The sequence below is a fragment of the Cibotium barometz genome, chromosome 60, assembly GCF_041138505.1.
Source record: "Cibotium barometz isolate CiBa-2024 chromosome 60, ASM4113850v1, whole genome shotgun sequence".
In the NCBI taxonomy this organism is placed as follows: domain Eukaryota; kingdom Viridiplantae; phylum Streptophyta; class Polypodiopsida; order Cyatheales; family Cibotiaceae; genus Cibotium; species Cibotium barometz.
The window spans coordinates 33,205,442-33,223,320 of NC_141105.1; the positions used below are offsets into that span (position 1 = coordinate 33,205,442).

General features: G+C 38.4%; 1 protein-coding gene across 1 annotated transcript; it reads right to left on the reverse strand.

Moving 5' to 3' along the window:
* Window positions 1-14,020: 14,020 nt before the first annotated feature.
* On the reverse strand, window positions 14,021-16,552 carry LOC147605256 (uncharacterized). The gene is made up of 7 exons (XM_086794078.1): window positions 16,254-16,552; window positions 15,808-15,904; window positions 15,474-15,568; window positions 15,267-15,381; window positions 15,051-15,175; window positions 14,525-14,598; window positions 14,021-14,433 (listed from the first exon to the last, which is right to left on the reverse strand). Exons 1-7 carry the CDS (start codon window positions 16,266-16,268, stop codon window positions 14,370-14,372), a joined length of 585 nt encoding a protein of 194 aa, XP_086650204.1. The 5' UTR covers window positions 16,269-16,552; the 3' UTR covers window positions 14,021-14,369.
* Window positions 16,553-17,879: the final 1,327 nt, after the last annotated feature.

A 17,879-nucleotide genomic window follows, 5' to 3' on the forward strand; every position in this document is an offset into this window, starting at 1 on the left:
ACCAATTAGGCCCATTTTCTGATCTAGTTTGAAAGAGGTGAGAGCAAAGATGAAAAATCTAAATTTTTTAATTAAAAAATTGGAGTAATCATGAGGATTCTAGGCACCTCCTTCATGAGCACCAGCCACCCTCCTGAGGTGTCAAAATTTCATTTTTCAACTAATAAATCCCCATTTTTTTACTATTAAGTCTTGTACTAGTCAACTCTTCATCTTATATGAGAATTTACTCCTTTTTGGAAAATTTTCTTTTATTCTTACATTTTTTTATTCCAACACTTGGATTTACCCCATTGGTGCTTTAGAACACTCTTTAGACCTTAATCCATAATTTTTTGAAAATTTGGACCCTTAGGCTAAGGTATCTAATACACATATTCAATTAATTTCTAATGCATATTAGAAAACTCTTTTTGAACTTATGTTTCAGGGGAATTCATCTTAAATAAAAGGGATAACTTTATATCCAAAAATATCTCAAAATTGTATTACCTCTCTCTAGAATATTTTCTCTCTCTAGGTCAAAAACAAAGAAAAATAGTCTTTTCTTGCATTCTGGAATAGGGGATGATTACAGGGGACTGAGAGGAGAACTTATACATCTTTTTAGGATTGAGGAGGAAACTTACATCCATTAAGGGGGGTAATGATTATAAGAGACTGAAAGGGAGATTCTTATATCTTTACATCTCAAAAGCTGGAAGGAGGAATCTTACAAACCTATGGTAGGGCTTCTTGGTAATCAAAGTCGAGGAAATCATCACTGCCATCTCGCACAAGTATACTATATAGTTCCTCCTCCCTCAATTCCAAGATCTCGAACACATCTTGCATGAGGAGGTACTCCACCCCTTCGTCGATGGTGATGGCACTCAATGAGGCTAGTGGTTGACTTGGGGTTTCAGTAGGCTGGATGGATGCAAGCACCATGCAAGAGCTGTCTGTGGCCTCAACGATAGCGTCTAGAGTGGTCTCCTCTGGCTCTGTGTCTATGTATTCTACTAGAGGGAGATCCTAGATGTCATTATCCTCTGTGTCTATGTATTCTACTAGAGGGAGATCCTAGATGTCATTATCCTCTGGCTCTTGAACATCAGATTTCAAGATGTAAATAGCAAAAGCAATATCACGCTCAATGAGATCGAGTGGGATGTGCTCTTCATAGGAGGTTGGGACAGCGATAGTGTAGAAATCTTGTCCGACATGAGCTAGAGCTCTGCTCATCACCTTCGTGTGGTTGGATCCACTCTTCATGCTAAAGAGGAACTCTAAAGGAATCCAACTCAAGGTGGAATTTGGGATAGAGTAGGTGAAGTCATCCATTGCATCGCAAAATGCAGTTAGCAAGGTGGAGTTTGGGTCTAAGGTGGAGATGACAGCCTTGAGGTCTAAACTCTTGCAAAACCTAGGGTAGATCTGGTCCCCAAGGTGAGCATAACGAGTGCTGCTAACCATGCAGCGAATGCAGTGGGGGAGGAGGCCATGATAGGTAGTGGGGAGAGCTAGCACACAAAGAGAGAGCTAGAGAATAGATAGTATAAATGAGTTTGATCTATAACTTATACTCATATTTATACTTACACTTAAATTTATAATATTTATAATAAATTTATACTTATGTTTATTATATTACTTACAAATATCTATAAACTTATATTTATTTTTATACCTCATGTTTATACTTTAGTAAATAAAGGAAATTTCATTAAAATATAATAAATAATAAATCATACTTCTATTTCATATTACATTATATTATATTATTTACATAGTTACTTATATTATTATTTTCACTTAAATATATACTTAAAGTTATATTTATTTTTAAACTTATATCGATAGACTTAAAAATTAATGACACTTCATTAAAATATAGCAAATCATAAAAACATATTTATATTTCTAGATAAGTAATTATATTATTATTTACACTTAAATATTTATTTATATTTATATTTACGTTTGTACTTACTTATACTTATCATTGTTTTCTTACATACACATATTAAAGGGTTTGAAACACAGAAGACTTTAAAAACCATAACACTTTATGAAAATGAAGAAAATTAAATTTACAACACTTTTAGAGAAATAACTTCTTATATTCACTTGGAAGAATAAGAATTACATTGACTTCACAATCTGAAGGATGTGTGAAGCAACACACTGGTTGCATGTTTTGTAATGTTCACTTCGACTCCCAACCTTCCTACCATCCAACTTAAAATAGAAATTACAAGGGGGATTATTGGACATAAGTTAGATTTCTTGTCTCAGAAAACTAAGGGGCCAATGGCTCTCTACATTAACGCTAAAAGGGTCATGACCCTCCCAAAGAATAACCACATCAATGAGTGCTGAATGCGTGCTATCTCGCATGTCTTGGTCTAAGCTGAGCCACTCCCCTCTCGTAGAAGTCACCACCTCCTATACTTGAAGCGAATGCACAAAGTTTTTCTTGTAAACAAAAACCAACATAAAAACATAAAATCAACAATCAACATTCAATAATCAGTGTCTTGCAATGAAGTACTTATGAATAAAAACCATCAACAATCAACAGAAGTGCAATACCTAAAGGTAACATCTGACATAGTAATTCTGCACTCAATGATATCATCGTGGTGATTTCTCTTGAGATGCCATGACTCACCCAGTAACTGAGTCATCCAATCCTCAGATGGGCACTTGCATTGATAAGTAATCTTAGTTTTCTTAACTACTTCACAAGATCCAAACAAATGTGCAAACAAACCAAATGGTACAAACCAACTCTACAACCTATGGATGGTTTCATGGCAGCATGAAGATCAGTTTTTATCTTTACCCTACGTGCTTCTGACATGTCTAGGCTAGGATTATACCATTCCTTGATAGACAACGATGGTAGTGCAATATACTCCAAACTATGTCTCTCCACATCGTACACTGAATCATAAAAGTAAACATTCTGAGATGCCAATTTGCTTGCACTCTTGTTGTCATAGATTAAGGCACCTATCTCTGCATGTAAAACATTTAGGTTTTCACTAAAACATTCTACATTTTGCCAGTCATGTAGAGTGGATGGATATAAAGCTGCAAGCAACAAACATGCTTGTATTAAAACTCTATCTAATAACATGCTTGTATTAAAACTCTATCTAATAACAAACATGCTTGTATTAAAACTCTATCTAATAACATGCTTGTATTAAAACTCTATCTAATAACAAACATGCTTGTATTAAAACTCTATCTAATAACATGCTTGTATTAAAACTCTATCTAATAACATGCTTGTAGAGTGGATGGATATAAAGCTGCAAGCAACAAACATGCTATTAAAACTCTATCTAATAACCATGGACTCAAAGCATAAGATGCAAAGCACAGAGATTTAAACTTACTGTTAGTCTTATGTCTTTCACTAAAGTTATCATGATGCACTCGAGTCTCTTTGTGCATATAAAGATGTTGAATGAAAGCCTCAATTATTGTACTCATACCATTTGTGCGTCTCCTGAACTCTATGATTTTACCTTTTCATTGCTTGTTGGGGTCTGTGACATCTTTGAGCTTGACCTTGAAATTACCATAAGTACTTGGTCATATTAAAATCCAATTTAACTTACTGTACTGATCAGGGATCTAGTTACCTTCATCATCTCTCTTGTTAAACACCTCCACTATGTGAATATTACTGATATTCCTCCTCCTTGAAGACATCTAAATTAATAAAGTTAGACTGCATGATTAATAAATATATGTGTTATCTTGTAATAAGCACCAAATAAAGATTAAAGCAACAAGAAATAAACAGCAACTTACTGCTTTGATTTACACAACCTTGTTGCTCCTATGAAAATAAACATAAACATATCAAGACAAAACATTAACAAACCCTAAACCTATGATCATTACTGTTGTATATCATTACTGTGTAGAGAAGATTGTAATTAACAAATAAAGATAAAAACAACAAGAAATAAACAGCAACTTACTGCTCACAACCTTGTTTCTCCTGTGAAAATAAACAATAAAATATCAAGAGAAAACATAAACAAATCCTAAACCTATGATCATTATTGTGGTATTTTATGCCACTTCAAATCAATATTATGCAAAGAAGATTGAAAGCAACAAATAAAGATAAAAACAACAAGATATAATTAGCAACTTACTGCTCACAACCTTGTTGCTCCTGTGAAAATAAACATCAACATATAAAGAGAAAACATAAACAAATCCTAAACCTATGATCATTACTGTGGTATTTTATGCCACTTCAAATCAATACTATGCAAATCAATACTATGAAAGCAACAAATAAAGATTAAAACAACAAGAAATAAACAGCAACTTATTGCTTTGATTTACACAACCTTGCTCCTGAGAAAATAAACAGCAACACATCAAGACAAAACATAAACAAATCCTAAACCTATGATCATTATTGACATCAAGATAAAAAATAGACAAGCCCTAAACATATTATAACTACTCACAAGAACTGGATGCCACTTCACATCAAGATAGCTATCTGTGGTGCAGAGAAGAGAAAGTTCATGTGAGAAAACGGGCATAACTCACAGACGTTTTGTCCAAATGAGATGAAATTTTAGGAGGAGAGAGCTATGGTGGAGAACAACATGCCTCTAAATTTTCGTGAAGAAAGAACCAAAGTTGCAGAAGATATGGCGAAATTGAATTCCGCCAAAAAAGGGGAAAAATGAAAAGGTAGTGAAATGCAAAAGGAGGGAAAGTAAAAAGTTAAACAAAAAAAATGGAAAAAAATGAAATTTGGTTTTCAAACTTCCATGTGCTGACCACAAGGTATATCTGACATGAAAGATATGGAATCTGACATTTCTCTATTTTTTAAAGATATGGGCTCTATTATTTTATTGTCTTAAGAGATTTGGCACAGATATGACAAAAAGATCCATGTTACATGGATCTAGAATCCCAGCTCTCTCATTGGTCAGGCCAATCTTTTTTTATTCACTCCTTAAGGGGCAAAATGGAGAGTCCATATTTCTCCTAATGTATTCTCATGTGCAATATATGAAAACCTTTCTCTCCACATGCAACCCAAAATCAACAACAAGTAGCTTGCGTAACCAAGCTACCTCACACACTACCTTACACTCTGCCTCGACAAGGCAACTATGGGCTACTTCTTACTGCTCGATGTCACAGCAGTATTCCCCAATGAAAATGTAAATCCACTGGTAAATCTTTTGTCTGAGATGCTACCAATCTAATCTGTATCTGTGTAGCCATATAACTCCAATGGTATATCTGCTGCATAAAACAATGCATAATCAACAGTGCCCATCAAATACCTAAGATGTGGTTTGTGCAGAACCTGCATAAACTGTCTCTCTAAGCTAATAGTGTAACTCAAATCTGGCTTGCTGATTGTAACATAGATCAAACTCCCCACAATCTTCCTGTACATAGTGGGATCCTCCAACACATAACCTACATCTTCCACTAAGCTTGGCATTTTGATCTAATGGTATCGATATCGACTTATAATCAGCCATCCCATACTTGGACAACATGTCTAATACATACTACCCTCAAGTGTGCGAATGACCTCAATTCCCAAAAAGTAGCACAGATCTCAAAAATCCTTCATCTAAAACTTGGGGGGAGGGGAAGGGGGAGAAGGGGGGGAGGGAGGGTCACTCATAAATATGTAAGCGTAGCACGTGGTTTTAAAAGAAGGGGTTTTTAAAATCCCCTTTTTACACATTTTTTACATATAGAAGGGTACCATTTAAAGGGGGTATTTATAGATTGAATATAAAAAGGGTGTGTTTTATTTATGAAAAATTTAGAGATAAGGGGTTTTTTAATTAGGCCTTGAACGCACGTGATATAGAAAGTTTACATATGGTGAATCTCCTGAGATCTCAAACTTCCTTTTGAGAAGACTTTTCACATGATCAATCTCATCCAAGTTGTCACCCCCAACAATAAGATCATCTACAAATATGGTGATGATCACAGTACCCTTATCACTCTTACGCACATACAAAGAGTGATCTGCATCTGCCATATGAAAACCAATAGTGACAAGATACTCAGCAATCTTGTCATGCCATGCTCGTGGAGCTTGCTTCAGCCCATACAAAGCCTTATGAAGCTTACATACATACTCTCGGTGACCTGTATCCTCAAAACCAGGTGGCTAATCCATATACACTTCTTCTTGCAAGTTGCTATGCAAGAACGCGTTTTTTACATCCATCTAATGTAAAAACCTGCCTTTAGCTATAGCCACCGCAATCACAACTCTCAAAGTTGCCATCTTTGCAATTGGGAAAAATGTCTCCTCATACTCAATCCCATGTGTGTGCATATCCTTTGGCTACCAATCTAGCCTTGTACCTACTTATGCTACCATCACTGTTATGTTTCACCTTATATACCCACTTACAGCTAATAGCTTTCTTGCCTTCAGGCAAGAAAGCTATTAGCACCAAATCCCAAGTCTCATTTCCATACCCACTTACAGCTAATAGCTTTCTTGCCTTCAGGCAATAGCACCAAATCCCAAGTCTCATTTCCATACAATGCATCCATCTCCTCATCCATAGCTTTCTCCCAATGCACATTTCCAATAGCCTCATTAAAACATGTGGGTTCTACAACCTACATAACTTTTTCCATATAAGCATAGTGATGTGCCACATAACCATCATAAGTCAACCTTTGCACAGGGTTTTTGACTCTTCCAGATCTTTGTAACTTTTCATTCATGGCTTCCATATCCTTCTTCACACTAGGTGTCCTCATTGTTGGAATCGCAAGCTCCTCATCAAGGCTCATCTCCAAGCCATTAGACTCTCCATCAACAAGCGAATGCCCTGCAAAAATATCAGGCATACCAAGGGGCTCAACCACTTTATCTTTGCCTTTATGTGATGTACCAACAACATTTCTAGGATTGGTATTATGATGCAGTCTTCCACTCCATAGTTTATCAATAGAACCGTTGGATGAGGACTCTCTTGATCCACTCAATGATCGTGATTGCTGACTTGCATTCTATGCAACCCCATTTCCACTTATATCAGCCCCCACATCATCTTTTTTAGCAACACCCAGCTACTCATCTCGTCAAATACAACATCCTTGCTTACCCTCAATTCACGTGTAGCAGGATTATAGCATCTATATTCCTTTTGCTCAAGGGAATACCCAATAAATGCACATTTTTCTGCCTTTGGATCCATCTTGGTACACAACTCATCTGACACTTGCATATATGCAATACATCCAAAAACTTTCAAGTGAGCATAATCAGGTTTCCTGCCAGTAAACTTCTCCTTTGGCGTTACATCATGTATGGCTGCAGTAGGAGTCCTATTCATGATATAAATTGTTGTAGACATAGGCTCAGCCCAAATCTATGCAGCATATTCTTCTCTGTCATCAATTCCCGTGCTGCTATCTTTGCACTGTGCCTATTTTTCTACTCAGCAACTCCATTTTGCTGCGAAGTGTATCTACATGTAAATTGTCTCTAAATGCCATTCTTTTGCAAGAATCCAGAGAACTCATTGGAGAAGTATTCTCCCCCTCCATCTGACCTTAGGCACTTCACATGCTTTCCTATCTGTTTTTCAGCCACTGTGAAATTCTAAAAATGAGTAAATACTTCACTCTTCTTCTTTCATGAAATACACCCACACTTCCCTTGTGTGGTCATCAATATAGAACCTGTATTAACCACCCATAGACATAGTCTCTGCAGGAGCCCATACATCTGAATAATGCACAACATCTAGTACATTCGTGCTCACATTTCTGTCATGTGGAAATTCATGCTTTGCTTTCCAAATTGACATGCTTCACATACTTTCTGCATACCTTCAACTTTAAACTTTGCACAATTTCTTTAGTCTGCATAGACTTTATTCTTTGCACATTTACATGCCCAATTCTCTTATGTCAAATGTATGTATCTGCAACAACTCGTGAACCAGTTGCAAACATTGTAGCACTCACTTCAGGCATATTTACATTCAATGTAAACATTTTGCCCACTTTGCTACCTTTTGCAACCAACTTGCACTTATCTTTAAAGTCTTCTACATAATAACAGCCATCAAGGTTAAACCAGAGCTACAAACCCTACTCAATCATCTGGCCAACAAAAACAAAATTCTTTGTAATGTTCAAAACATGAAGTACATCTGCAAGGTACTTCACCTTACCATAGACAATGGCACATCTCCAATATGGGCAATCGGATGAGCAGTGTCATCCTCTTTTTCAATAGAACATGTTCTTTCAAGACTCCTCATTTCCATACATCATCTTTACATGCTGCTACATCATTTCCAAACATAGCATTAACCATATGTTACATAACAAACAACCTCTCATTATCCTCATTATTTCTGCTAGAGGATGCATAGTTGTTTTGCTGCACTTTTCCATTTCGCATGTCACTCTGCTTCTTGTAGCAATCTGCTTGCGCATGTCCAGGCTTACCACAATAAAAACAACCTTGTATATCATTATGCTACCTTTTCCAATTATCACAACCTCTTTGACTCCCTTGCCTCTAAAGTGGCCTCTTCCACCTGTGTGTTGTTTTGTTGCGAATCTTGAGATTGTTGTTGCTGTTGACCATAATTCTAATTACCTATTTAGCTACCACCTTGGCCACATCCACAATCTTGACCTCATCCTCTACCTACACTTGTGTAGGCCTAGTGCTCTAAACTATTTTTGTTTTGTGAATATTATTGATCCTCACCCAAATTCTTCTTTTCAATGATCAACATTGACACCAAATCTGTGAAGTTAGGAATGTTCTCTTGAGTTTGAATAGATGTCTTGAATGCCTTATATTGTGGCCCGAGACCACGTAAACACACTTCCATCTTATCATCATCATTCAATAGAAACACTAATTGATGCAAGGGATTCCGCAATGCCCTTGATCTTCAAGGCCTAATCATTCACAAACATATTTTTCTTCTCCACAGTATGAAGCTCATTCTTCAAGTGAATCTTTCATGCCTTGGTGTTAGTTTCATACAGCTTCACAAAGTAGCTTCACAAAGTTATCCCATGCCTCCTTAGGTGACTTGGCATCCTGTGTATGCCCAATCATATTGTCATGTATATTGATAGAAAGCCAATACATGAGTTTCCTTGCTCCTTGATTCCAAGCCATGAATTCCTTTACATCTGCAGCAGTTGGATTAATCTCCGGTATCTCTGATGCCTCCTCATGTTCACCTTCAATGTAGTCCGAGTAATCTTTTTCCATCAAGAAATTTGTCAATCTAAATCTCCAAGCATGGAAGTTATCCTTGTCAAGCTTATCTGCAACAATCTGGTTTATTCCATCATTCGACATATTGTTTGAAACACAAATTTACCAAAAACAGTACTCTTCTTTGACCTGCACAAACTATTGTATTCTTTGTATCGGTACTATACTGCACCTAAACTCTCACTAACCAGTGACCTCAATTGCATACATACACCCAATGGCAACTCTAAGACCTCTTTGCAGCAGTACACATAGTTTCTGCACAACCAATCGCCCTTCTTGCAGTTCCAAAAACAGAGTTTTGCAGAGAATCAAAACTTACCTACAGTTCTCGTGAACGTATGTGAACTGAAAAATGGAGGTCCAGACGCACCTGATATTTTTAGCCCAAAAACGTTTGGTCCAATGGACAGAATAGTTGCCCTGTAACTCTGCTCCCACGAAGAAAGCTCCTCAATCCAGAGTTCGTTTGTCAGTGTCTCTCCCAAAGAGCTCCTTGACAAGGGTGTAGTAGCCAACACAGAGGGGAGAGAGTAGATGAAACTCCATTTTCCTCCTTCTATTTGGTGGAAACGTGAAGGATATAATGAGTAGGAATATTACTGTGTATGGCTTGTGTATGGCTTCAGTCCAGGACAAAAACTATGTCTGGTCTCTAATGAGAGATTTTTTGAGCTAAAATTATCCACAGTCTGTGATTATTTTGATTTAGCAGGACTTCCAATTTCATTGAAGTCCCTTTCTCTAAGCTCTAAGCATTTGAAATTGGACCCCAGGTGAAATGGGTTTTGAGCTTGATGTAGATATGTATCAATTTTATAAGCTTTTTATTGACATGGACAAAAATAATACTCCAAAAGATAATGTTTTGAGTGTGTTAGATGTTATTAGGACACTTCCTCTCAATAGGAATTTGCATGTTGCATTACATAGTGGCATCAATATACATAGAGTGGATAAGTTGCCAGCGTCATATGATGCATATGTTTCTTTTGAGCTACCACCATGTGGGATTGCTTCTGCAATGTATGGTATGGAACAGAGGCAGGATGGACACTCATGAATTGAGTACGTAAGATGTAGTCAATAAGATGAGACCAGGTGGTAGTTTGCAATATATATGGGTCCATTTTGACTATGTTCACAGGGTGTCTGGATGTCCCACAATATCTTCCCACGTATACGATCCATTCATGGCATGAACTAGTCACCATAGCTACGTGCAAATTTAGAGTTGAGAATTGGCATGCACAAATAGAATTTGTGAAAATGTTGAATACAACTGTTCAGCAAAACGGCTTTGATAAACCTAATTTTCATGGCTTCATGTCAGATGAAGCAAATGCTAATTCGATTGTTGTTCACACCGTTTATTTTGGAGGGGCAAAGAAAATATTACCTGAGAAAGAGAGAAGTTGTGTTTTCCATTGCGGGAACAAAGTATGGTGAGGCACTCGCGTAAGTGTATTCGACCATCTTTCATTGAGGAACACAAGTCTTTGTGTAGAAAATGGAGAAATGCTCATTCAAAGATAGCTGCAGAGGCTTGTAAAAATGAGATTAGAAAGTTTTGGTTTTTTGGCCATGCTATGCAGGGAGAGATTCCTGCATTGGAGACATGGCTACCTTGGTGGGATTTTAGGGCTTTTCACTGGGGCTCTTGATTTGTTACTCAATAGGACTCGGGAGTTTTTGTCCCAAGGACAAACCTTGCTAAGGCAAAGCATGCGAGTATGAGAGCATCAATAGGTTATAAAAGTCAAATTAGCTTGTTCGAGGCCACAAGTGCAGACATAGCATTAGCTATTTTGCAAAGTGTGAAGTATAATGCAAGGTGTGCACTCTGGCATAGGCCCAAAAATGCAAGACATGGTTGACAGATTTATGAGTACGGGTCAAAAAACATCTTCTGGCAAAAGACACATTGATTTGGCTCTCACAGAACTATGCAGGAGATGGATATTGACTCTCCTAAGATGCAGCGTGGCAAGAGAGGTCAGCAAAGTGTGCACCCAAAGTGTCCACTATGTGCAGATCCAAGCGAGATCTTGGATGAAGATAGTCATCAGCCAGAGTATGTGACTATGACAATAGACCATCCACAGGGGTAGTACGAGGAATGTAGAGAGTGTGGAGACAAGTACATGTTTGGAGACTAAAATGCCCAAAACAATGTGGTCAATTCACAGAACTACCCCTGGTAGCAAAGTAACTGGTTTTGGGCGATTGCCAGGACAGAATGGCAAATGTGGCTTTCAAATTATTGATGTGAGGTTGGACAAAAACAGTGGAGTTTCGGCTCCATGTTTTTTGGGTCGTAGAAAGTATCCTAGTGGAGTTGTTGGAGGGTATGTGTGGTTTTGTAATTTGTCTTCGACACACTCTTGGGATGTTGATGAGGACCATGTGTTTGGCGCTCCAAGACTGGCGCCCGAGGTCTAGCCTGTGGAGGAAGAAGGTACCAATTTGGATATTTGTCATGAGGTGCAAATGCTTGAAAGAAATGGAGTCATTTTGCAAAAAAGGCTTGTTGTTCCACAAAGCACACGGAATAATACGGTTGCAAATGGTATAGTGGCTAGTGCTTTTCGTCCACGGTTTCGTGTGACGGGGGAAAATTGTGAGATGGAGGACAAGGTTAACAAAAGAATTTGATGAGAATGTTGATAAGGGTCGAAACTTAGACGGACAGGTAATCCGTCAGGCCATTATTATATGCAATGAGTCTCATATCTTTTACGTAAGCACTGATGGATCTAGAGCATTGGGAGTGAACTACTCTATGTGACGACGACCAACAACTTTCCATGATGCACATGTGAAGATTTTCATAAAAGAGAGTAAGCACTCTACATACATTCCATGCAAGCACATGTACTTTGTTTACTTATAGGTCCTTGGTTTGGATGCGACTACTCATGAGTTTATTCACCAAGCAGCTCTAGCAAAAATTGAATTGTTTCAAGCACTTGGAGATAGATCAAATGTGCCACCTTGAAAGAGAACCCCTTAACACTTGAATATATATATATATATATATATATATATATATATATATACTCACACGTGTAGATCAATCACAGAGAACCCCTTAACACTTGAAAATAATGAGAACATTAAAGAGACCTTGCCTTATTCACAAGAGAGCTATAAAAAAAACCATGCATAATTCTTAAGAAAGACATAATATCATTCTTGATGTACAAGAGTATATATAACCCTTAGGAAAAAAATTTATAATTTCTATCTTATGTGAAGATTTTATAACCCACTCAAAATAAGTGATTGTGCATGATATTCAAAATCTTTTGCTCGTAAAATGCCACAACGCTTTTTGGGAGACCTAGCAAAATAAACATTTGGCTAAACGTAGCGCCATTTTTTTCGTTGCTCCATATTCCTGTATAGAGAGGTGCTGAAGAACGTGTACCCTCACAATTTCATTTCTCATTCAACTTTTTTTTTTCAAGTGATTTTATCCTTAATTCACATCATTGTATGATGAATTTACACCATGAAGGTGTAAGGATGAGAGTCCATGTGAGAGTGAGAGAAGACTTGTGTGCTGTTGTGTGTGTGTATCACTGTGTGTGTGTGCGCTACATAGAGGGAGAGAGAGAGACGATGCACAGAGACGTATTCGATTCAGATGTGTCGTTTGACTCATTCATTTGATTTATATACAAAGGTTCATTTGTGTCGTTTCGACATTAGATTATGGTTGTGTTGTTTTATTCACTTGCGTTCATACACCCCCTCCTTTGAACAAGGACCTTGTGTTGTGTAGACCGAGATGCTTGCTACAATTCTCATGCTTCATTTGCGGAACTGCCTTTGTTAGGAAATCAGCCCATTGATTGTTTGTTGGGGTATACTCCAAGATGACTTCTCCCTGTTCTGCAAGCTGTTTTTAACAAAGTGAAACTTATGTGATGAACATGCTTAATTTTAGGATGATGTTTTGGGTTGTTAGCCAAATGAATACATGATTGATTATCAATGTAGAGAGTGAAAGGTTTAGGTTTAAAAATTCCAAGTTCACTGAGGAGTTGTTGGATCCACACTACGTCCTGACAAGCAATTGAAGCAGCAACAAATTCGGCTTCGGTGGATGAGAGTGCAACACTTTCTGGCTTCTTTGATGACCATGAAATCACGCCGCCTACCAAAACAAACACGGGTGGTGCTTTGAAACGAGGACGACAAGGAGACCACCTTGAAATTTGTGGTGTAGATTAACCTAGTGGAGAAGAGGGTTGAAGTGGTGGTGCTGGTGGGGTAGGGGGAGGATTGAGTAAAGGGAGAGGTGGGTGTATGCGAGGGTTTTGTGCCTCATGAAATATGAAGTCAATGAGATTAGAAAAGACATTGATGACCTCTGTATTTGTGTTGGGAGGTTGGGAAGTAGGAGATGGTGGGGTGTTTATGAGAGCCATTTCATTGAAGATGACACTCCGACTAAAGGTAAATTTTTGAGTGATTTGGATACTGTGTGTGTGTATCACTGTGTTTGTGTGCGCTGCATATAGGGAGAGAGAGAGAAGATGCACAGAGACGTATTCGATTCAAATGTGTCGTTTAATTCATTCATTTGATTTATATACAAAGGTTCATTTGTGTCGTTTCGACATTAGATTATGGTTGTGTTGTTTTATTCACTTGCGTTCATAGTCCAAAGTTCGGAAGCTTTTACCTTATAACATTAGTTTCTGCAAAGATTATGAATGAAGCGGGTTGCATGAGGAAACAAACTTTTATTTTCTATAAGTAGGATATGCTTTTCTTTTCTTTTACACAAACCAGTGAATACCCAACATATTTTTCTATAAATATAAAAGAACCTTTTCCCGGGGTGAAGAGATCAAGCGTAAGTGCTGTGCGTATTACTCTATCTAGTGTACATAATACATGCATGCGAGATCAGCGATGCGAGCGTAAGTGCTTTGGTTCGGATGTGGGCATGAGTGCTTACTCTATCTAGTGTACAGACATCATGAATGCGAGAGCGTGCTGCTCCAAATCTAGGTCTACAAAGGAGCTTTCCCCCGGGCACCATAATACATGGAGAGCGAATAATTATAAGTCATCCCAAGGTGGAAATGGGCGGGGAGTAGTTGTTCATGAAGACGGTATTCACGTAGTCTTTCCTGCATAATTCAAAGCGCAATGCACTGTCAGTCTATGAGATGGGACATCTGTGGTAGAAATAAATATGTGGGTCTCATAGCTTATCTTTACCTCACTTGCATATCGTCACCATCCGGTCTCATTACATCGATGCGCATGGGGACCTCGGTATACAAAAGCAAGGCCTGAAATTAGCAAGATCGAAGAATCAATACCGGAGTTGCATGGGCCACCATCGATAAGTTGAATTAATGAGCTAGGTAGCTTAATTACGTTCATTTACGTTTGGATAACGTGCGATTATCTCAGATGGAGCTAATCGATTACCTTCGTACCTTAATATAGAGACTAATCGCCTTAATTACGGACGTAAACCTATTAATTACTGTATGTTGATACTTAAGATGGAGGTAATTGATTACCTTCGTACCTTAATATAGAGACTAACCGCCGAACGTAAACCGGTCGAGGTGATGCTATTAATTACTGTATATTGTTACTTAAGATGGAGGCAATTGATTACCTTCGTACCTTAATATAGAGACTAATCGCCTTAAGTACGGACGTTAACCGGAGATGATGCTATTAATTACTGTATGTTGATTATCTTAGTGTACTTGAAATGAATATTAATTACCTTAATGTAGTTGTGAGTGTCCAGCGTAAAACGATGATACATGCCGGGGGGTAGCACTATCATGTCCCCCTTCTCCACACGGAAACGTATCCATTCACCATCGTAGCCACGTACATCCCAAAACCCTGATTAGTGCAATAATCAACGCTGTGTGAGGTTTAATTTCTTAACGAGATTGATGTTGCTTTTGCGGTTATGCTTTTTTTCAAGGCTTACCAGTCCCTTCAAGAATGAGCCGACTCTCGTCGTAAGGGTGGAGATGCTCCTGAAAGAACTGCACAAGCTTTTCCTCGTAATTTTCCAACTTGCCAGGGGCAACCGTCGCAGTTTCCTGCACACACATGGACCAACCACCATTCACCACGTGGACCGATCACAACACATCACGTTGCCCAATGGGAATCAAGCAAAAAAAAAAAGTACCCAATACTTGTAGCCGCGCGCCAATTTGATCTTCTCAAGTACAGGGTTGGATTCACAATCTTCCACGTCGATTTTCCAGCTCAGCACGCCCAATTCTGCGTGTGGAATAACAAAGTTGAGCATACCACCTCGGTTAAGCTCAAGTGTATGTAATTAAAGCTGAGTATTAGCTCGCTAGGCGTTAAACCTGATGAGAAGAAAGCTTCACCTATGTCTCACTTAGTGGCCGATATCATGAGCCTTTGCACATGACTATGGGCTTGGTATATAATAATTGGACGTGAGGACTCTAGGACGTACATCTACTGCAAGATTAACGGTAGTAATAATATACCTTCCAAGCGTTCAGCAGAAACTGGGCGGTTGGGGGAGTACTTGTGTTCACTTCTCTGGTCTTCATCGGAAGGATTATACTCCCACGCTTCCAGCTTCTGCATGGTATGATAAACCCATAGGTGATCCGAGTAGAATATTGAATCACGGGGAAATTCTTAAGAAAAAGAAAGACAATTGCTACGCCTTTAATCATTGGAAATCGGCTCTTTATGGACGGCCAAAAAGGGAATCATATGTGACTCCATCGTTGCAAACAATAAGAACTTAGAAAAAGAGTTTGTTGGGCGAGAGGGGGTTGGAACACCTGAGAACTTGAAAAAGAGAACAGTAGATCTGGGCATCGGGCAATGCCCATCAAATTCATGACGGGAGAGAAAAATCAAGTTTTGTGTGTGTGTGTGTGTGTGTGAGAGAGAGAGAGAGAGAGAGAGAGAGAGAGAGAACCTGTGTAGATGCCATTAATGATGATAATAATGGCAATGCTTCACACACTCTTGGACCTTGTCGTGGATAGACTCTGGGTAGGTGTTAATAAGAGAGAAAGAAAGCCTTGGGATTGTAGTAGTTGTGGGGGGCAGCGATGGCGGCAGTGAGCTCCAAGTTGGGGAGGGGGCGAGCAGAGGGTATAAGGGGAAGGGGATGGGAATGAAGGTAATGAATGAAGAGAGGAGGAGATAATGCCAGCATTGACTGATCTCTCTCCTTTCTTCGTTTTTTTTTTCCCCAATTTCCAATTCTCTCCCGAGATTATTTTTCTTCTTTTTCTGGTGGTAAACGTTTGCCAAGGATTGGAGGATAGATCAACATAGCCTTTTGTGGGCTAACGATTGATGGCATGCCACGACGCCGAAGGGCGCCCCACAACACTCCTACGGCCTTTTAGAATCGAGTTCGATACACACGCGCGCCTCATTATTGACTTTGTGTTATCCGGCAATTTCTCTTAAAATTCGGCGACAAACATCGGTTTATATACACTACTCACACACCCAACTCCGCTTACAAGGACGCTCAACAAGATTAATCATTTCCAATGCCTTAACAAGATCAATCATTTCCAATGCCTTTTTGGAGATCATAGAAGTCATTTTTTCTAAATGATTTCTACGTTCTCTCTCTAAGAACAATGATGATTTCTACGTTCTCTCTCTAAGAACAATGATAGGCTTGGTGCTCATAGTTCTCTCCTCACCCCTCTCTCTATCTCTCTTTTTCTCACACACACACACATGTACTCTTTCATTGGTCACATAAGTCATATTTTTTGTCTCTAGTGGATGTTAAAATATCATTATCATCATTATGTCATCATCTCTACATTTCTCAAGTGGTCGGTCTTAAAAATGGCTTCACAAAGCTCATCAAGGACCATGCCAGAAATGTGATGTATAGCAATAAGATTTCACCCTTTCAATGTGAACTTCAAAGGCCTCACTCTTTATAAGTGTGAACAATATCATTTGTGTGTGCACCATGATATAAAATAGATCTACAGAACATGTTTTTCCTAATCTTCATAACATCCCCCATAAGTATACATCGTTTTTCATCTCATCTAGCACCCCTAATGTATGTGAGAACTATTAAAAAAATACAAATGTATACATTATAAAAGATGCCTGATTGAAAATTGTCTTAAGTACACTTAAGTGATTTCATCCTTCTCCCCTTCCCTCCCTTGATCGAGTGTGTGCATGAAACTAACATACAATTCTAGACAAAGAATTATAGCATCTAATGTATCAAAGTGAGCTAAGCTTGAATCTCTTTTAGGAGTTCTACACAAATATATATGGATACCCATGGTGAAGGAACCATCCCGACCATGGGATGATAATCATGCCCATAAATCCCTCACGTGTGCAATCAATGGAGAGCAATGTGTAAAATTTATGAAAGCTTTTATAGATGTGATTGGGTGGTTAAAAAAGAAAATGGAAGGACAATATAGCCCACTTATGGCGTCTGATCTCGTGAAGCATTGCATATTGTTTGGCGATTCTCAATAGGCACAAGTCTATAAGGATAATTACTTTTCAAACTCTTCATAAGTGTAACGAGTCTTTTACT

What these genes read in the sequence shown, in the direction of transcription:
- LOC147605256 (XM_086794078.1), bottom strand. An exon ending in ACACTCACAACTACATTAAG is followed by an intron (nt 14,599 to 15,050) that starts GTAATTAATATT and finishes TGCTAATTTCAG; the next exon opens with GCCTTGCTTTTGTATACCGA. An exon ending in GGTGACGATATGCAAGTGAG is followed by an intron (nt 14,434 to 14,524) that starts GTAAAGATAAGC and finishes TGAATTATGCAG; the next exon opens with GAAAGACTACGTGAATACCG.